At 45.8% G+C, this 16,197-nt stretch overlaps 1 protein-coding gene across 1 annotated transcript in view; it reads left to right on the top strand.

The window, feature by feature from the left end:
• Nucleotides 1-1,487: 1,487 nt before the first annotated feature.
• The window catches only part of FAM199X (family with sequence similarity 199, X-linked), a 38,908-nt gene continuing 24,198 nt past the window's right edge, over nt 1,488-16,197 (top strand). The window contains exons 1-3 of the mRNA XM_075323821.1: nt 1,488-1,843; nt 5,899-6,118; nt 10,952-11,101. Of these exons, the coding sequence (XP_075179936.1) occupies nt 1,677-1,843; nt 5,899-6,118; nt 10,952-11,101 (537 nt within the window). The 5' untranslated portion in view covers nt 1,488-1,676. The remainder of the gene's footprint in view (nt 1,844-5,898; nt 6,119-10,951; nt 11,102-16,197) is intronic.

Raw genomic sequence — 16,197 nt, 5'->3', positions numbered from 1 at the left:
GAGGGATGGTGAAGCATCACTCTGATCAGCAGAAGCGATCGGACAGTGCAGGCATGAAGTCCCCTAAGAGGGAGAATTAAAAACAATATTAAATATTAAAATAATGTTTTCAAAGATATGAGAAAATTAAAAAAAAAAGTACAAAGGTTAAAATCACCCCCCATTTGCCCCATTGAAAATAAAAAATATAAAATATACACATATTTGGTATTGCCGCATTCGGAAATGCCTGATCTAACAAAATATAGAATCAATTAATCTGATCATTAAAGGGCGTAGCGAGAAAAAAATCAAAAACACAGAATCACGGATTTTCATCACTTAAGGGGGCATTACACACAGCGATATCACTAGTGATGTCGCTTGTGAAAGCACCCGCCCCCGTTGTTTGTGTGTCACGGGCAAATCGCTGCCCGTGGCGCACAATATCACTAACACCCGTCACACGGACTTACCTTCCCAGCGACGTCGCTGTGGCCGGCAAACAACCTCATTTTTAAGGGGGCGGTTTGTGCGGCGTCACACGGCAGGCGTCCAATAGTAGCGGAGGGGCGGAGAGCAGCCGCATGGACGTCACTCCCACCTCGTTGCCGGAGGACGCAGGTACGGTGTTGTTCCTTGATCCTGGGTGTCACACGTAGCGATGTGTGCTGCCTCAGGAACGACGAACAACCTGCGGCAAAATCAGCAACGACATTTGGGAAAGGAACGACGTGTCAACAATCAATGATTAGGTGAGTATTTCTGATCGTTAGCGGTCGCTCGTATGTGTCACACGCAACAACGTCGCTAACGAGGCCAGATGTGCGTCACGAATTCCGTGACCACAACGATATCTCGTTAGCGATGTCGCTGCGTGTAACGGGGCCTTTAGATGAAGGTGAAACTATACGTGTTTGGTATCTATGGACTCACACTGACCCGGGGAATCATAATACCAGGTCAAATGTACCATATAGTGAACATAGGAAATAAAAAAATAAATAAAAAAACGAAAAAATAATTGCAGAATTGAACTTTTTTTTTATTTCACCGCACTTGGAATCCCCCCCCCCCCCGATTTGTTAGTTCACTGTGTAGAAGAATGAATGGGGTCGTTCAAAAGTAAAACTCGTCCCGCAAAAAACAAGCCCTCGTATGGGTAGATTGATGGAAAAATAAAAAAAAAGTCCTGGAAGAAGGGGAGAAAAAAAACGAAAAATGGAAAAAAAAGGTGTGGTGAAGGGGTTAAGGGTGCAATATATATTTATGTATATTTTTTGTGGGGGGGGTAGTTAGAATATGCGCATGTAATATAATGTATATTTTATGAGACATGCGCAGTACTGATCGCTGGGCGCAGCTGTTCCCGGCACTGGCTGTGTCCATTACACGTCACTATCCTCCAGGCCTGTAGAGGGCGCTCGGCTCGGATCACGGCCCCACAGGAGTCACTGGACGCGGCCACGTCACGTGGTACGCTCGGGCGGATGACAGCTTCCTGCCGCTGCTCTCCGGCTCGGTAGGGGGCGCCAGACTTCGGAGATCATCCTGCTGGAGAGGAGGAAGGCCACAATCGTGGGCACAGCGGAGGCAGCAGCTGGCGGAGCTCTGTACCGCTCTGCTCGGTTATTGCAGGGGAGGAGGCGCCGTCCTCCGGGACATGGGGCAGCGGTGACCGGAGGCTCTCCTGCATCATGTCTGAAGGCCTGTACGAGAAGTTCCTGGCCCCGGACGAGCCCTTCCCTCTCCTCTCGCAGCGAGGCAGCAGCAGCGAGGAGGGCTGCCTGGACGTCAGCGACTTCGGATGCCAGCTGTCGTCCTGTCATCGCACCGACCCCCTGCACCGATTCCACTCCAACAGGTGTGTACTGGGAACAGGGGGTGTAGTGGGAGCCTGAGAGTTGAGCGGGTGTAGTGGGAGCAAGGAGGGTTGAGTGGGCGTAGTGGGAGCAGGGGGGGGGTTGAGCGGGCGTAGTGGGTGCAGGGGGGGGTTGAGCAGGCGTAGTGGGTGCAGGGGGGGGTTGAGCGGGCGTAGTGGGTGCAGGGGGGGGTTGAGCGGGCGTAGTGGGTGCGTGGGGGGGTTGAGCGGGCGTAGTGGGTGCGTGGGGGGGTTGAGCGGGCGTAGTGGGTGCGTGGGGGGGTTGAGCGGGCGTAGTGGGAGCGGGGGGGGGTTGAGCGGGCGTAGTGGGGGCGTGCGGTGGGAGGGGGGGAGGGGGCATGCGGTGGGATTGCTGGAGGGGTGCAGCATTCTTGGAGCTGAGAGACCACTGGTTTTGTGCCCCACCTCCGTCACTGATGAACCTCCATCACTGATTGGCAGCGCTGGTTTGCCCAGTCTGTGCTTGCTGTGCAGAGAACAGGTCCAGTGCTGTCCGTCACAAGGAAGGTTTTTTTTGCAGAGCAAGTCGTTATTTGAGTTGCATGGATCATTTTATCATCTAATATAATGAAGAAATGGGGAATAGAATCCAGGGTGGTGAATTTAGAATTGTGCCATTGTGTTTTGAGACTCGTGACCGGGCAATATGTGCTCATATCAGTACAATCAGTGCGATAGCAAACGGGTAGGTTTTTCCCATATATTAGTGGCTAAAAAAAATTTCAGAACATATACAAGGTGGCCATAAAATAACTGAAGGTGCTTGGAGCCATGCGCAGACTGACCCAGTGGACAGAATTGGCTGAAAATTGGTATGTATGTTATTCAAGGAGTGTTCAGCCAGGGCGTGGGTGACGAGCAGTAAGCAGAGCGGTTGTGGAGGGCATTGCCACTGCCGTTGTGCACGGGGCATGAACAGCCCTGCCGGGAACAGCAGTGCACGCAGTGTTTCCAGAGAATTGGGGCTCCCGTACAGCAGTGGGGAAAGTTCTCAGGTCTTGTGGGCATACCTGTACAAAATTAGCCATCAACTACTTCTTCCTCGTGACAATGAAACCCGCATGACATTTGCATTCATGTTTCTGGCGAGAGTGGGAATGGATGGCAATTGGCCATGGAATATTCTGGGGTGCGACGAAGTGCATTTTTACCTGAATGGAACGGTCAACACACAAAACTGTCACAAAACTACCGAAAATCCACGGTCGAGGGGGGTTGTGCTGCATTCACCAAAGTGGTGTGGCTTCACCTAATCATTCATCCTCGAAACGTTCTTTTACGAAGGAATGAATTAACTGGAGTTGCTACATATTCCGTGACGGCAGCGAGATACCAGGCAATGCTGGAAACGGCTGTCGTTCCGCAACTCCAACAGCAGCAGTGTCTTCAGACGACCACCTTCATGCATAATGAAGACCTCCTCACGTGCAAATCGTGTGAGGAACGCTTTGTGTGCACATTTTCCCGATGACAGGATTTTGAGTTGCTCCTTCCCTAATTTAATCATTGTGGTTTCTGGTTGTAGGGACACTTGAAGGAGCGTGTTTATTGGGGAAATGACGACACTATGGTTGACCTCAAAGACCGCGTTATTTTGGAAGTGCGTAGCATCCCACCAAACATGTTCTGCATAGGATGAACATGATCACCATGCATGATGGCAGCCATATTGAACAGTTATGATGGTCTGTTGAACAATTGTTACATCTCCAATTATCGGCATACGATTTTTTTGGCCGCTCGCTCACTGTACAGCGCCACTTTTTCACCTGGTGGGGAGTTTTGGTATAAAAATTTTTTTTTTAAAGGGAACCAAACATCAGCATTTTCCTATACAAGGTGCAGCCAGTGCAGTGCTGGCACTATCAGGCACAGTGTGTACATACCATTAGTGGGCAGCTCGGGTGTGTAGGCTGTGAAATTCAACTTTATAAAGTTTGAAAATTCATGCACTTTTTGATTGACGTGTGCACCTCGCTGCTAATGTCCGGGCGTGTTATGCACGTGTATCCCCGCCCCCCCCCCCCCCCGCCGCCTGTTTCTTCCTCTCACTGGCCGTATGTAAATTTCTAATCTTCAGTTACACGTCGTCAGTTAACGCCTGCACATAACGCTCATCTTTGGTGCCATGTTTCTGGAGCCCACAGTATTATGGTGCATGAGAGGCGGCGCATGAGAGGGTGGCGCATGCGCCCTCGCTTCTTCAGATCTGTTGTGACCGCAGGAGCGCGTGCGGTCACAACAGGACTGGAGCACAGCTGATCTTAAGGTACCGTCACACTAAGCAACTTACCAGCGATCCCAACAACGATAGGGATCGCTGGTAAGTTGCTAGGAGGTTGCTGGTGAGATGTCACACTGCAACGCTCCAGCGATCCCACCAGCAACCTGACCTGGCAGGGATCGCTGGAGCGTGGCTACACGAGTTGCTGGTGAGCTCACCAGCAACCAGTGACCAGCCCCCAGCGCCGCGTGGAAGATGCTGCGCTTGGTATTTACCTTAGTTACCACCGCACGTGCAGAGAGCAGGGAGCAGCGCACACTGAGCGCTGGCTCCCTGCTCTCCTAGTTACAGCACACATCGGGTTAATTACCCGATGTGTGCTGCAGCTAAATGTGCACAGAGCAGGGAGCAGCGCACACTGCTTAGCGCTGGCTCCCTGCTCTCCTAGTTACAGCACACATCGGGTTAATTAACCCGATGTGTGCTGCAGCTACATGTGCACAGAGCAGGAGCCGGCAGCACAGGCAGTGAGAGCGGCGGAGGCTGGTAACAAAGGTAAATATCGGGTAACCAAGGACAGGGCTTCTTGGTTACCCGATGTTTACATTGGTTACCAGCCTCCGCAGAAGCCGGCTCCTGCTGCCTGCACATTTAGTTGTTGCTGTCACACACAGCGATCTGTGCTTCACAGCGGGACAGCAACAACTAAAAAATGGCCCAGGACATTCAGCAACAACCAACGACCTCACAGCAGGGGCCAGGTTGTTGCTGGATGTCCCACACAGCAACATCGCTAGCAACGTCACAAAAGTTGTTCGTTAGCAGCGATGTTGCTAGCGATGTTGCTTAGTGTGACGGGGCCTTTACCCTGATTAGCTGCAGCAGGCATCTCCTACGATATCGTCTGCTGCAAGCTAATCAGTAAGATCAGCTGTTCTCCAGTTCTGTTGTGACCGCGCGCGCTCCCGCGGTCACAACAGATCTGAAGAAGCGAGGGCACATGTGCTGCCCTCTCATGCACCATAATACTGTGGGCTTCAGAAACACGGCGCTGGAGATGAGCGCTATGTGCAGGCCCTAACTTTGATGCCGTGTGACTGAAGATTAGAAATTTACATAAGGCCAGAGGGAGGGAGGAACAGGCGGCGGGGGGAAGGGGCGGGGATACACGTGCATAACCCGCCCGGACATTAGCAGCGAGGTGCACACATCAATCAAAAAGTGCATGAATTTTGAAACTTTATAAAGTTGAATTTCACAGCCTAAACACCCGAGCTGCCCACTAATGGTATGTACACAATGTGCCTGATAGTGCCAGCACTGCACTGGCTGCACCTTATATAGGAAAATGCTGATGTTTGGTTCCCTTTAAGATGCTTTCCACTTCCCCTTTAAGATGCTTTCCCTTGAACACCATACCTACCAATTTTCATCCAATTCCGTCCACTGGATCAGTCTGCATACGGCTCCAAACACCATAGGTTATTTTATGGCCACCTTGTGCGTGTGTGTGTGCATATATTGATAGAATATATATATATATATATATATATATATATATATATATATATATATATATATATATATATATATATAATTTTGTACAAATGTTCCCTTTGTCATGTACTTTATAAGCGGTTTTGGATACACTGACCCCTGGTGCCCCATGTGACATAAGGAACTTGTGATTGCTCCAGACTACTGCTTAGAGGGCTGATGCTACTTTAGTGCACATAGACGTCAGTGGGGTTGGCCTGGATCTGGGGAATAAGCTAAAATATATGAAATGATTAATGTTTGTGACCACTTGTAGGTGGAATCTGACATCCTGTGGCACCAGTGTGGCGAGCTCCGAGTGCAGCGAGGAATTGTTTTCTTCGGTCTCTGTCGGAGATCAGGACGACTGCTATTCCCTCCTGGATGACCAGGACTTCACGTCCTTCGACCTGTTTCCAGAGGGAAGCGTGTGCAGCGATGTCTCCTCATCCATCAGCACGTATTGGGACTGGTCTGACAGCGAGTTTGAGTGGCAGGTAATTTGGGCTCCTCAATATAGGACATTTAATTTGCTTTTAATGCTGTGGGAATAGCAATGCCAATAGCCATCCTATAGAAGCACATTTTCAGGACACAAATTGTTGTCTGGGATTAAAAGGAACCATGGGTAAATAGCTGGAGATGTGGTAAATTAACAGTAAGCAACACTTACCAATTCAGTCTCCTGTCAATCTTGCAGTCATCCATCACTCTCTGGCCTCAGTAGCCCTGTTGACTGTTATGGCCAGTCTTTTTTGTGTTTTTTTTTTTTTTTTTTAAATTTCTCTTTTCATATTATTGACTTTAGCTGGGCGGACTCGCAAAAACCCAGGATCGGCGGGTCTCTGCTCAATTTTTTAAAAATCTGTTTCCGTTTCGGAATCTGGTACCCATATAAGTCTATGGGAACCAGAATCCGGGGATTAAAAATGTTGGTGGAAGGGCTAGGGGGATAGGAGCACCCACGGTGTACTGACCGAAGCTGCGTGTCATGGCGGACCGCTGCTTCCAGGTCATACATTCACTTCCGGAGCTGCGTGCGTCTAGATCGTGCACTAAAAGTAAAGGTAGATGCCAGAATGTACGGGCTCCTTCCAGGTATTATGTCACGTGATGGGGGCGTGTTCAAAATGCAGCCCAGTTTAAAATAAAAATTATTCTTCTAAGTAAACGTGCGCATGGAGTTTATAATAAAAGCGGGGGGCGGGGGTCTGGAGGTAAGACCCCTAGATGGGGGGGGATGAGCAGATCTCTGCACCCGTGACGTGTCCTCCTCTGCTCAGCCTGAGTAACCTGCTTCATGAAGCGGGTGGCTCAGGATGAGTTAAACCCACCATGTGCCGTCCTCTGCTCAGCCTGAGTGGCCTGCTTCATGAAGCAGGTGGCACAGGATGAGCTTCCCCACGCAATGTTTCCTCTTCTGCTCAGCCTGAGCTCCCTGCTTCATGATTCAGACAGAGCCTATGATTAGTTGCAGTCAGATGATGTCACACAGTCTGGTTTCAGTCAGACGTGCCCCCAATCACAGAGGTCGGGCAGGGAATGCAGTGCATAAGTTTGAGCAATGATGAGCGGAGGCCACAGGAGCGGTGTACAGCCGCGATGGAGCCTTGGTAAGTATAAAGCGCTCGCTTCATTCTAATTTTCTTTTTTGTTTTTTTTTTTTATTTCTGGAGTTCCGGATCAAACACCTGGGCATGTTTGAAGCCGCGTGGACGTGGACTTTTACAGTCCGGCTCCGCCCATTACTAATATTGACACATTTCCAGTTGTTAGTGTTAAAAAAAACAACAAAAATCCCAGAAACTTTTAATGTACGGAGTATTAGAGTATACGATGTTAAGTAAAAAATATTTATTACATTGTGCTACCCAGAAAACACAATGTAAATACTTTGTATGTCTTTTTTTGGCTAACTAGAAACAAATTTGCAGCTTTGGAAGTACAGCGCCTCCGCTCATCAGGAGAGTTTAGAATTAATAATAAAGGACTCTGTACTTTGAAAGCTGCATATATAATTGTTCTGGAACGAGATGTAGATTGATCTAGTATCATAAGTTCGAAGATCGGGACAAACCCTGTGACCTTATGTTCAGTGGCTCCATTGGGTCTACATTAGAACCCCTGCATATTAGGTGTATGTGCTGACGGGACCAGTGACTATACTGATGCAGATTGAGGCAATCAAGACTCCACCTCCCTCATTGTAGTCAATGGTCCCGTTGCCACATGCTCTTTAATTCCGGTTTTGCAGGAGTTCGGACACAAGCCTCGATGGAGCCACTGAACATAGGGCCAAATGCTATGCAAGTCCAGCCTAAGGCCTCATCATATGACCATTTTTTTCTCTGACTGCTTTGCCACAGCCTTTTTTTTTCTTCCCAATTCATGGATTAATCTCATAGATTCCAATGAAGGGGGCTGTGATGTGAATGGATAACACACTCTGTGTTGCATGTGGTCTTCTAGGATCACGGATGCGTATGTTTGGTTTCAGTTGTATGTAGCACTATTTTAGCATGTTGAAAAGTTCTGGGACTTTCTAAAATTATTTGGTTTATGAAACGGTCTAAATCAAAAACCTGACTGTTTCCTAAATCTGTCCAGTTGTACAATTTTATTGTTTTCTGACACTTTTTTTTTTTTTTTTTTAATCCTTTCTTTGAGCTGTAATTCTCTAGGAATCTTTACCATATGTTCTGGCATGTAAGACAACTTTTGTAAACCATGAAAATCTTTTCAAAAGTCGAGGGTCGTCTTATACGCCGGGTGTCATCACTTTACACACAGAAAGATATTCTCACCTCTCCTCCGTGCCCGCGCTGCCTCCAGCTGCTTCTTGCATTCCGCAGGCACACAAACACCGCCATGATGGCGTGAACGGAGCGGCCGCTGCAGGATGTCGGCATGGTTTTACTACAGTTGAATGCTTTACGGCGCCACAAAGCATTCAACTACAGTAAAGCGCTGACAGTAGCGTCGGCACTGTGTATTGGACATGCTTTACTGCGGTTGAATGCTTTGTGGTGCCGTAAAGTAAAGCCATGGCGACATCCTGCAGCGGCCGCTCCATTCACTCTATCACGGAGGGGTCTGTGCCTGCGGACTGCAAGAAACAGCTGGAGGCACCGCGGGCATGGAGGAGAGGTGAGAATATCTTTTATTGTGTGTAAACAACGGCACATAGAAGACAGAACGGAAGAGGCAGGAGGGCATTATTAAACAATGGAAACATTACTGCAGGGCACATTACTATACAATGGGGACATTACAGCAGGAGGGCATTATTAAACAATGGGTTCATTACTGCACGGGACATTACAGCAGGGGATTTTACTAAACAATGGGGACATTACTCAGGTTGGCTTACACTCGAGTATACATGATATATCCCAAACGCTATATTTTAACTAGAAAAGTTGGGGGTCGTCTTATATGCCAGAAAATACAGTAGTTATTTCTGAGAGGAAAGCTATCCAGGTCTTGTGCTGATCGCTGGACATGTTCACATGTACTACATTTGTTCTTTATATACAATGGGGATTCATATCCAAAATAATTTGAATGATGTTTCCAAGTCCTATTCACACGTAGTCAAATTAAAAATATATCTGTGCTTGGGACAAAAGTCAGCAGTCAATCTAGTTGACTTCAAAGTACTAAATTGTGCCAGTGTGCGGTGCTACACAATTTCCTGGGGTTTCCGGTGCGAACGGACGGTCGTGTAACCGCATATGATAGTCCCGTTCCAAATAGGCTCATCTGGCTTCTCTCTGTTCACTACCATTGGAGAAGATATTCCCAACTAAAGTGTCAGCCCGGCCCAGGAATGCAATAACTGTACAACCAAGTAGCGCAGCCTCTAGACTTGTGACCGTACAGAACAAGTCTAGTCTGCATGTGGGCCACAAGTAGGCAAATTGCTTTCATACAGTCACATTATCAACCGCTCACATTGGAAGAGCAGAAAATCATGTGCGTGCATCAGGATTCAGCAGTCTGATATCACAGAGACTGTAGACTTGGGTCTCAGGCCTGGACAATTCCTTTAATCTATGCAGATTTTGTGACACTTTGTGAAGTTTTCTGCATAATCTTCTTACACCTGAAATATCACGTCCAGTAAAGTTATAAAAGCTCTTACGTGTTATGTGCAGAGACCCGTGACCTCTTTTCATCCCCTGGAAATTAACTGTAACGTTTCCTATTGAATAACTGAGTAACCTGATACAGAAAGATTTGATTAGAAAGTTACATATTATTTTCATTATACAACATGACCTCTATGCTTCGCTGAGAAAGCTGCGGTGAAAGAATGACAATTAGTGTTTTCCTTGTATATTATGTTATTATTATTAGCGCCATTTATTCCATGGCGCTTTACAACTGAAAAGGGTATACATAAACCAGTACAACAATCATGAACATTACAAGACACAGCCTGGTACAGGAGGAGAGAGGACCCTGCCCGCGAGGGTGTTTGCTCCCCCATCTGAGAGCATCATTATATAGAGACAGAGACCCTGATTCCAGTGATGTCACTTACTGAGCTGTTTGCTGTTATTTTGATAAAACGTTTTCTCTGCTGCAGATCTAGCAGTTATACAGAGCTCATGAATATGCTGGACTACCTGTCAGCACCCCAAGTAGTCCTGTGATAATAATCTACTGCTAATTAAACAGTGATTTTATAAAGGCTACACTGGACAGCCCAGTAAGTGACACATCACTGGAATTAGGGTCTCTTTTCCTTCATCATACTGCACTCAGATTAGGTGGCAAAAAACCTGGTGACAGATTTCCTTTAATAAAGGTTCTCATGTTTTCACTTGTGCCAACAATTATACAATGGGAAGGAATACAACTAGTTTAGGATTTGCCTGTCCACGACAGAAATTGGGCTTTTACCTAATGAGTCAAAAACCCTTTCTAATGTTTTCACATTTTATTGCCCTTATTACAAACAGATTAGTGGTGGGTGTTTGTCCTTAGACCCTTTCCCCCCATCCTGAGATGAGACTCCCTCCCCCAATCACAAAGTAGACCTCCGAACAGAGCACAGCTCCTGTCCAAGGGCGCACATAGCAGGATTCAGTAGAGTAGGTTTTGTTGACTATGCTTCCTATTGACTTTGTACTCTTCTCTGCACTTTTCGGAGGTCAGTTGAGAGGTTGGAAGGGGCTGGGTCTCAGGGCTCCGACCCTTACCGATCAGCAGCACATACCAGCCCTTATAACACAATATTTTATGGCATAAGTACCTTTTTAAAGATTTTGTTGAGTTCATATATTTAACGAGACACCTAACACTTGTGCTTTATTCCTCTGTAGCTGCCAGGAAGCGACATTGCAAGCGGCAGCGATGTGCAGTCGGATATTATCCCCAGCATCCCCAGCTCGCCTTGCCTTCCCTCCAAGAAGAAGAACAAGCACCGGAATCTGGACGAGCTCCCCTGGAGCGCTATGACAAACGACGAGCAGGTGACGCCTCCATGCCTGTACCAGTGAATGAGCCCTCTCTGACTCTCTATATTGGGCTTTTTCGTATATTTCAGCAGGAGGGCAGCAGTTGCTAAATGCACGTTCAGTGCAAAATATTCCTAAGAGTGTGAATTATTTCTGATGCCAATAATCATTCCCACTGGATGCTGTCAGTTCAGCAACACCGCATAGTGCTTTATAGTATTTTCAGAACAGGTCTTTAATGGGTCTAAGAATAAGTTTGTGATTTGCGATTGCAGACTGCTAATTGTGAGTGTGCGTGATGTGCACAATGTCACGATTCCCCTGTATTCCCTGTGCAAGCGCGGGCTCTCACCTATGTCCTCCCAGCAGTGCCAGTTCCATCTCATTGGACACTGTAGAAGGAATAGACGAGCTGCTGAGCGCTGATTGTGCGGAGCTGTGCAGGGAGCGCGGCGAGGAGAAAGCGCTTTAGCTTTGAAGAGCTCGGCAGTAGAACAGTTGTGTGTCCTGTGCTCTGGATGGCTGTCCAGGACACACAAACACTGCCTCCATTAACACCTTAACGACCCATGACGTACTGGGTACGTCATGGATCGTGTGCAGTTAATCGCCGCCCCCTGCCTTGGGCAGGTCGTGGCGATCCGCGCACATATAGGCTGTTTTCAACAGCTGACATTTGTGCCTGCTAGTTGTGGGTGGAATCGCTTCCACCCACGGCCATTAACCCCTTACATCTTGCTGCCAAAATCTGGCAGCGAGATGTATATGCGCGCCGTCATGACAGTGACTTATCCCGCCCCTATCGGAAGTCACGTGACATGATCACGTGACTTTCGGTGGTTGCCATGGTAGCACAGGGTCATATGATGACGGCTGTAGCTAACATGAGTCAGTTCCTCTCAATGCCGGAATACAGCCGACATTGAAAGTAAAGCAGCATATCTGCAGATCTTAGCTCTGTAGCTGTGATCTGGAGATAGTGCAGAGCGATCGGATTGCTGATCGCTATAGCCCCCTAGGGGGACTAGTAAAATAAAAAAAAAAAGTAAAAAAAAGTTTTAAAAAAACCTAAAAGTTCAAATCACCCCCCCTTTCACCCCATTGAAAATTAAAGAGTTAAAAAAATATACACATTTGGTATCGCCGCGTTCAGAAATGCCCGATCTATCAAAATATAAAATCAATTAATCTGATCAGTAAACGGCGTAGCGGCAAAAAAATTCCAAACGTCAAAATTACGTTTTTTGGTCGCCACAAATTTTGCGCAAAATGCAATAAAAGACGATCAAAACGAAGCATCTGCGCAAAAATGGTACAGTTAAAAACGACAGGTCGACACAGAAAAAATAAGCCGTCACTGAGCCATAGATCCAGAAAAATGAGAATGCTATGGGTTTTGGAAAATGGCGCAAAACGTGCGCCACTTTTTTTGGACAAGCTTGTGAATTTTTTTTTTTTAACCCCTTTAAATACAAGTAAACCTATACATGTTTGGTGTCTACAAACTCGCACTGACCTCAGGCATCACATAGATACCTCAGTTTTACCATATAGTGAACACGGTGAATAAAATATCCCAAAAACTATTGTACGATCACACTTTTTTTTTTGCAATTTTTCCCGCACTTGGAATTTTTTTGACATTTTCTAGTATACTATATGGTAAAACTTATGGTTTCATTTAAAAGTACAACTCGTCCCGCAAAAAACAAGCCCTCAAATGGCAAGATTGACAGAAAAATAAAAGTTACGGCTCTCGGAAGAAGAGCAAAAAACAAAACTGAAAAACACAAAATGCCCGGGGGCTGAAGGGGTTAAACACCGAACAGCCAGAACACAACTCAAATAATTAAGTGCAGGGAGAACAGCAAATAAAGAGTTTAATATCTGTGCAATATCTGTCAGCTCAGGTTGATGGGAGATAAAAAGCCCTACAAAGCTTGGATACAGTGTTCTCTATGAGAACTCTGCTGACAGTTAGGCCGCCCCTGGTGTCCCCACATGCAGCCCTCCAGGGTAAAGTCTTCTCTGTTTCAGTGCTATAGTGTATGATCAGTAACTCCACGATCCAGAACGCCTGTTCTTTTGTGGCTCCTTGACTGCACTTAAAGGGAACCTGTCAGGTGCAATATGCACCCAGGACCACGAGCAGTTCTGGGTGCACATTGCAATTCCTGCCTAACAGTCCCTGTATACACTAGTATAGATAGAGAGCTTTAGAAAAAGTATTTCTAAAGATCGTTTCTTATATGCTAATGAGGCCAGGGACTAGTCGCAAGGGTGTGAGTTCCCTTGGCTATCCAGCCCACATAGCATGCTAGCACGTTCCTGTGGGTGTACTAACATGGTAATGAATACGCAGTGACGTCACGCATACCTCACTCTTCATGGCAGCCGGCGGAGGATGGATGTGCACTGCGTGTGATCCAGAGTCCCTTAGACTTCCAATCATGCACACTAAACTGATGCTGGGTGTAAGCTTCCCGGCTTCAGTGAGGTACAGTGCGCATGACCGGAAGTGCTGGGGACTCCAGATCATGCGCAGTGCGCATCCATTCTCCGGTGGCCGTCATCAAGACTGCGGTATGTGCGGCGTCACTGCGCATTTATTAGCACGTTGGTACGCCCACAGGAGCGTGTTAACATGCTATATTGGCCGACTAGCCAACGCAATTGCGACTAGTCGCTGACCTCATTAGCATATAATATACGATCTTTAAAAACTTTTTTTTAAAGATCTCTTTATCTAGGCTACTAGATACAGGGACGGTTAGGCAGGGAATAGCAATATGTACACAACTGCTCGTGGCTCTGGCTGCATATTGCACCGGACAGGTTCCCTTAAAGAAATAAAATGTCAGATCTGTTCCTCACCTTTCTGAGAGGAAGGGGCTAAAACTTTCCTCACTTTCTGAATCCAACTTGTGTGATGTTTCTTCTGTACTTTCTCCCCTGTGGCTCCTTTCCTTTGATCTTTACCCTCCATAAACTGCAGGATTAGAAAAGTAACCCGGCTATGAGCTGCGATTTAGCGAACTTTCTGGCGCAGATTATAGGGAATTTGTTTGGCTGTGGTTGGTCCCACCGACATAGGAAGAAATAAAAAGGAGGAGACTTTATTTTTTTGTAAAATCTCCTAACCGTAGGAATAGGTCCTATTACTTATGTGAGTGTTTGCAGAATTTTGCACAAATGATTTGTCAGCCGGAGTTGTAAAGTGCTCATGGTATGTTGGAATAATGTTTCCAAACCCTTGTACTGAACAGTTAGTAACACTACCGGACATCTAGAGAAATGTGGCGGTCTGGTATCTTCCCTGAGTGTAAACAGTGATCCTAACATTTGGGGTGCAGCTTTATTAACCCCTTAAGGACGAAGCCAGTTTTGTACTTAATGCCCAGGCCATTTTTTGCAATTTTGACCAGTGTCACTTTATAAGGTTATAACTCTGGAACGCTTCAATGGATCTCGGTGATTCTGAGATTGTTTTTTCGTGACATATTGGGCTTCATGTTAGAGGTAAATTTAGGATGATATTTTTTTATTTTATTTGTGAAAAAATCTGAAATTTGACAAAAAAATTAAAAATTTTGCAAGTTTCAAACTTTTAATTTTTATGCCCATAAACCGGAGAGTTATGTCACACAAAATAGTTAATAAATAACATTTCCCACTTGTCTACTTTAGATCAGCGCAATTTTTGAAACAAAATTTTTTGGGGTTAGGAAGTTAGAAGGGTTCAAAGTTCATCAGCAATTTCCCATTTTTTCAACAAAATATACAAAACCATTTTTTTAGGGACCACATCACATTTGAAGTGACTTTGAGAGGCCTTGGTGACAGAAAATACCCAAAAGTGACACCATTCTAAAACCTGCACCCCTCAAGGTACTCAAAACCACATTCAAGAAGTTTATTAACCCTTCAGGTGCTTCACAGGAACTAAAGTAATGTGGAATGAAAAAAAATACAAATTAACATTTTACCTAAAAATGTTACTTTAGCACTAATTTTCTTACTTTTTCAAGAGGTAACACCAAAAATTGGACCTCACACTTTGTTACCCACTTTCTTATGAGCGCGCCAATACCCTACATGTGGTCAGAAACCTTTGTTTGGGTACATGGGAGAGCTCGGAATGAAAGGAGCAATATTTGAATTTTGGAAAGGAAATTTGGCTGAAAAAGATTGCGGGCACCATGTTGCATTTGGAGGACCCCTAAGGTACGTAAACAGCAAAAAACCACCACAAGTGACCCCATATTTGAAACTAGGCCTCTCAAGGAATTTATCTAGATGTTTGGTGAGTACCCTGAACCCCCAGGTGCTTCACAGAAGTTTATAACGTTGAGCCATGAAAATAAAAAAAATAAAATTTTACCACAAAATTGTTACTTCAACCAGGTAGCTTTTTTTTTCACAAGGGTAACAGGAAAAAAATCACCATGAAATGTATTCTGCAATTTCTCCTGAGTTTGGTGATATCTTATATGTGGTGGAAATCAACTGTTTGGGCACACGGCAGGTCTTGGAAGGGAAGGAGTGCAATTTGACTGAACATTTGGCTGGAATAATTAGTGGACGCTATGTCGCATTTGGAAAGCCCCTAAAGTGCCTAAACAGTGCAGGGCCCCCACAAGTGACCCCATTCTGGAATCAAGAAACCTCAAGGCTTTTATCTAGGTGTATATTGAGCATTTTGAATCCACGAATACTTCACAGAATTTGATAAGCTTAGGTTGCCATATTGAAAATTTTCATTTTTTTCACAAAAATGTTTCTTTAGCATCACATTTCTCACTTTTTCAAGAGGCAACAACAAAACGTGGACCCCACAGGTTGTTATCCAATTTCTTGTGCGCGCAGGGATACCCCATATGTGGCCAAAAACCTCTGTTTGGATATATGGGAGGGCTTGGAATGGAAGGAGCACCATTTGAATTTTGGAAAAGTTTAAATAAATTGCGCGCACCATGTCACATTAGCAGGGCCTCTTGGGTACCTATACATTAGAAACCCCCCACAAGTGACTCCATTTTGGAAACTGGACCCCTCAAGGATTTTATTCAGGAGTATAGTAAGCATTTTGAATCCACAGGTACTTCACAAAA

The sequence above is a fragment of the Anomaloglossus baeobatrachus genome, chromosome 9 (genome assembly GCF_048569485.1).
Source record: "Anomaloglossus baeobatrachus isolate aAnoBae1 chromosome 9, aAnoBae1.hap1, whole genome shotgun sequence".
Taxonomy (NCBI): Eukaryota; Metazoa; Chordata; class Amphibia; order Anura; family Aromobatidae; genus Anomaloglossus; species Anomaloglossus baeobatrachus.
Note: the sequence above shows the minus strand (reverse complement) of the source record. Positions and strands in the feature narration are given on the sequence as shown.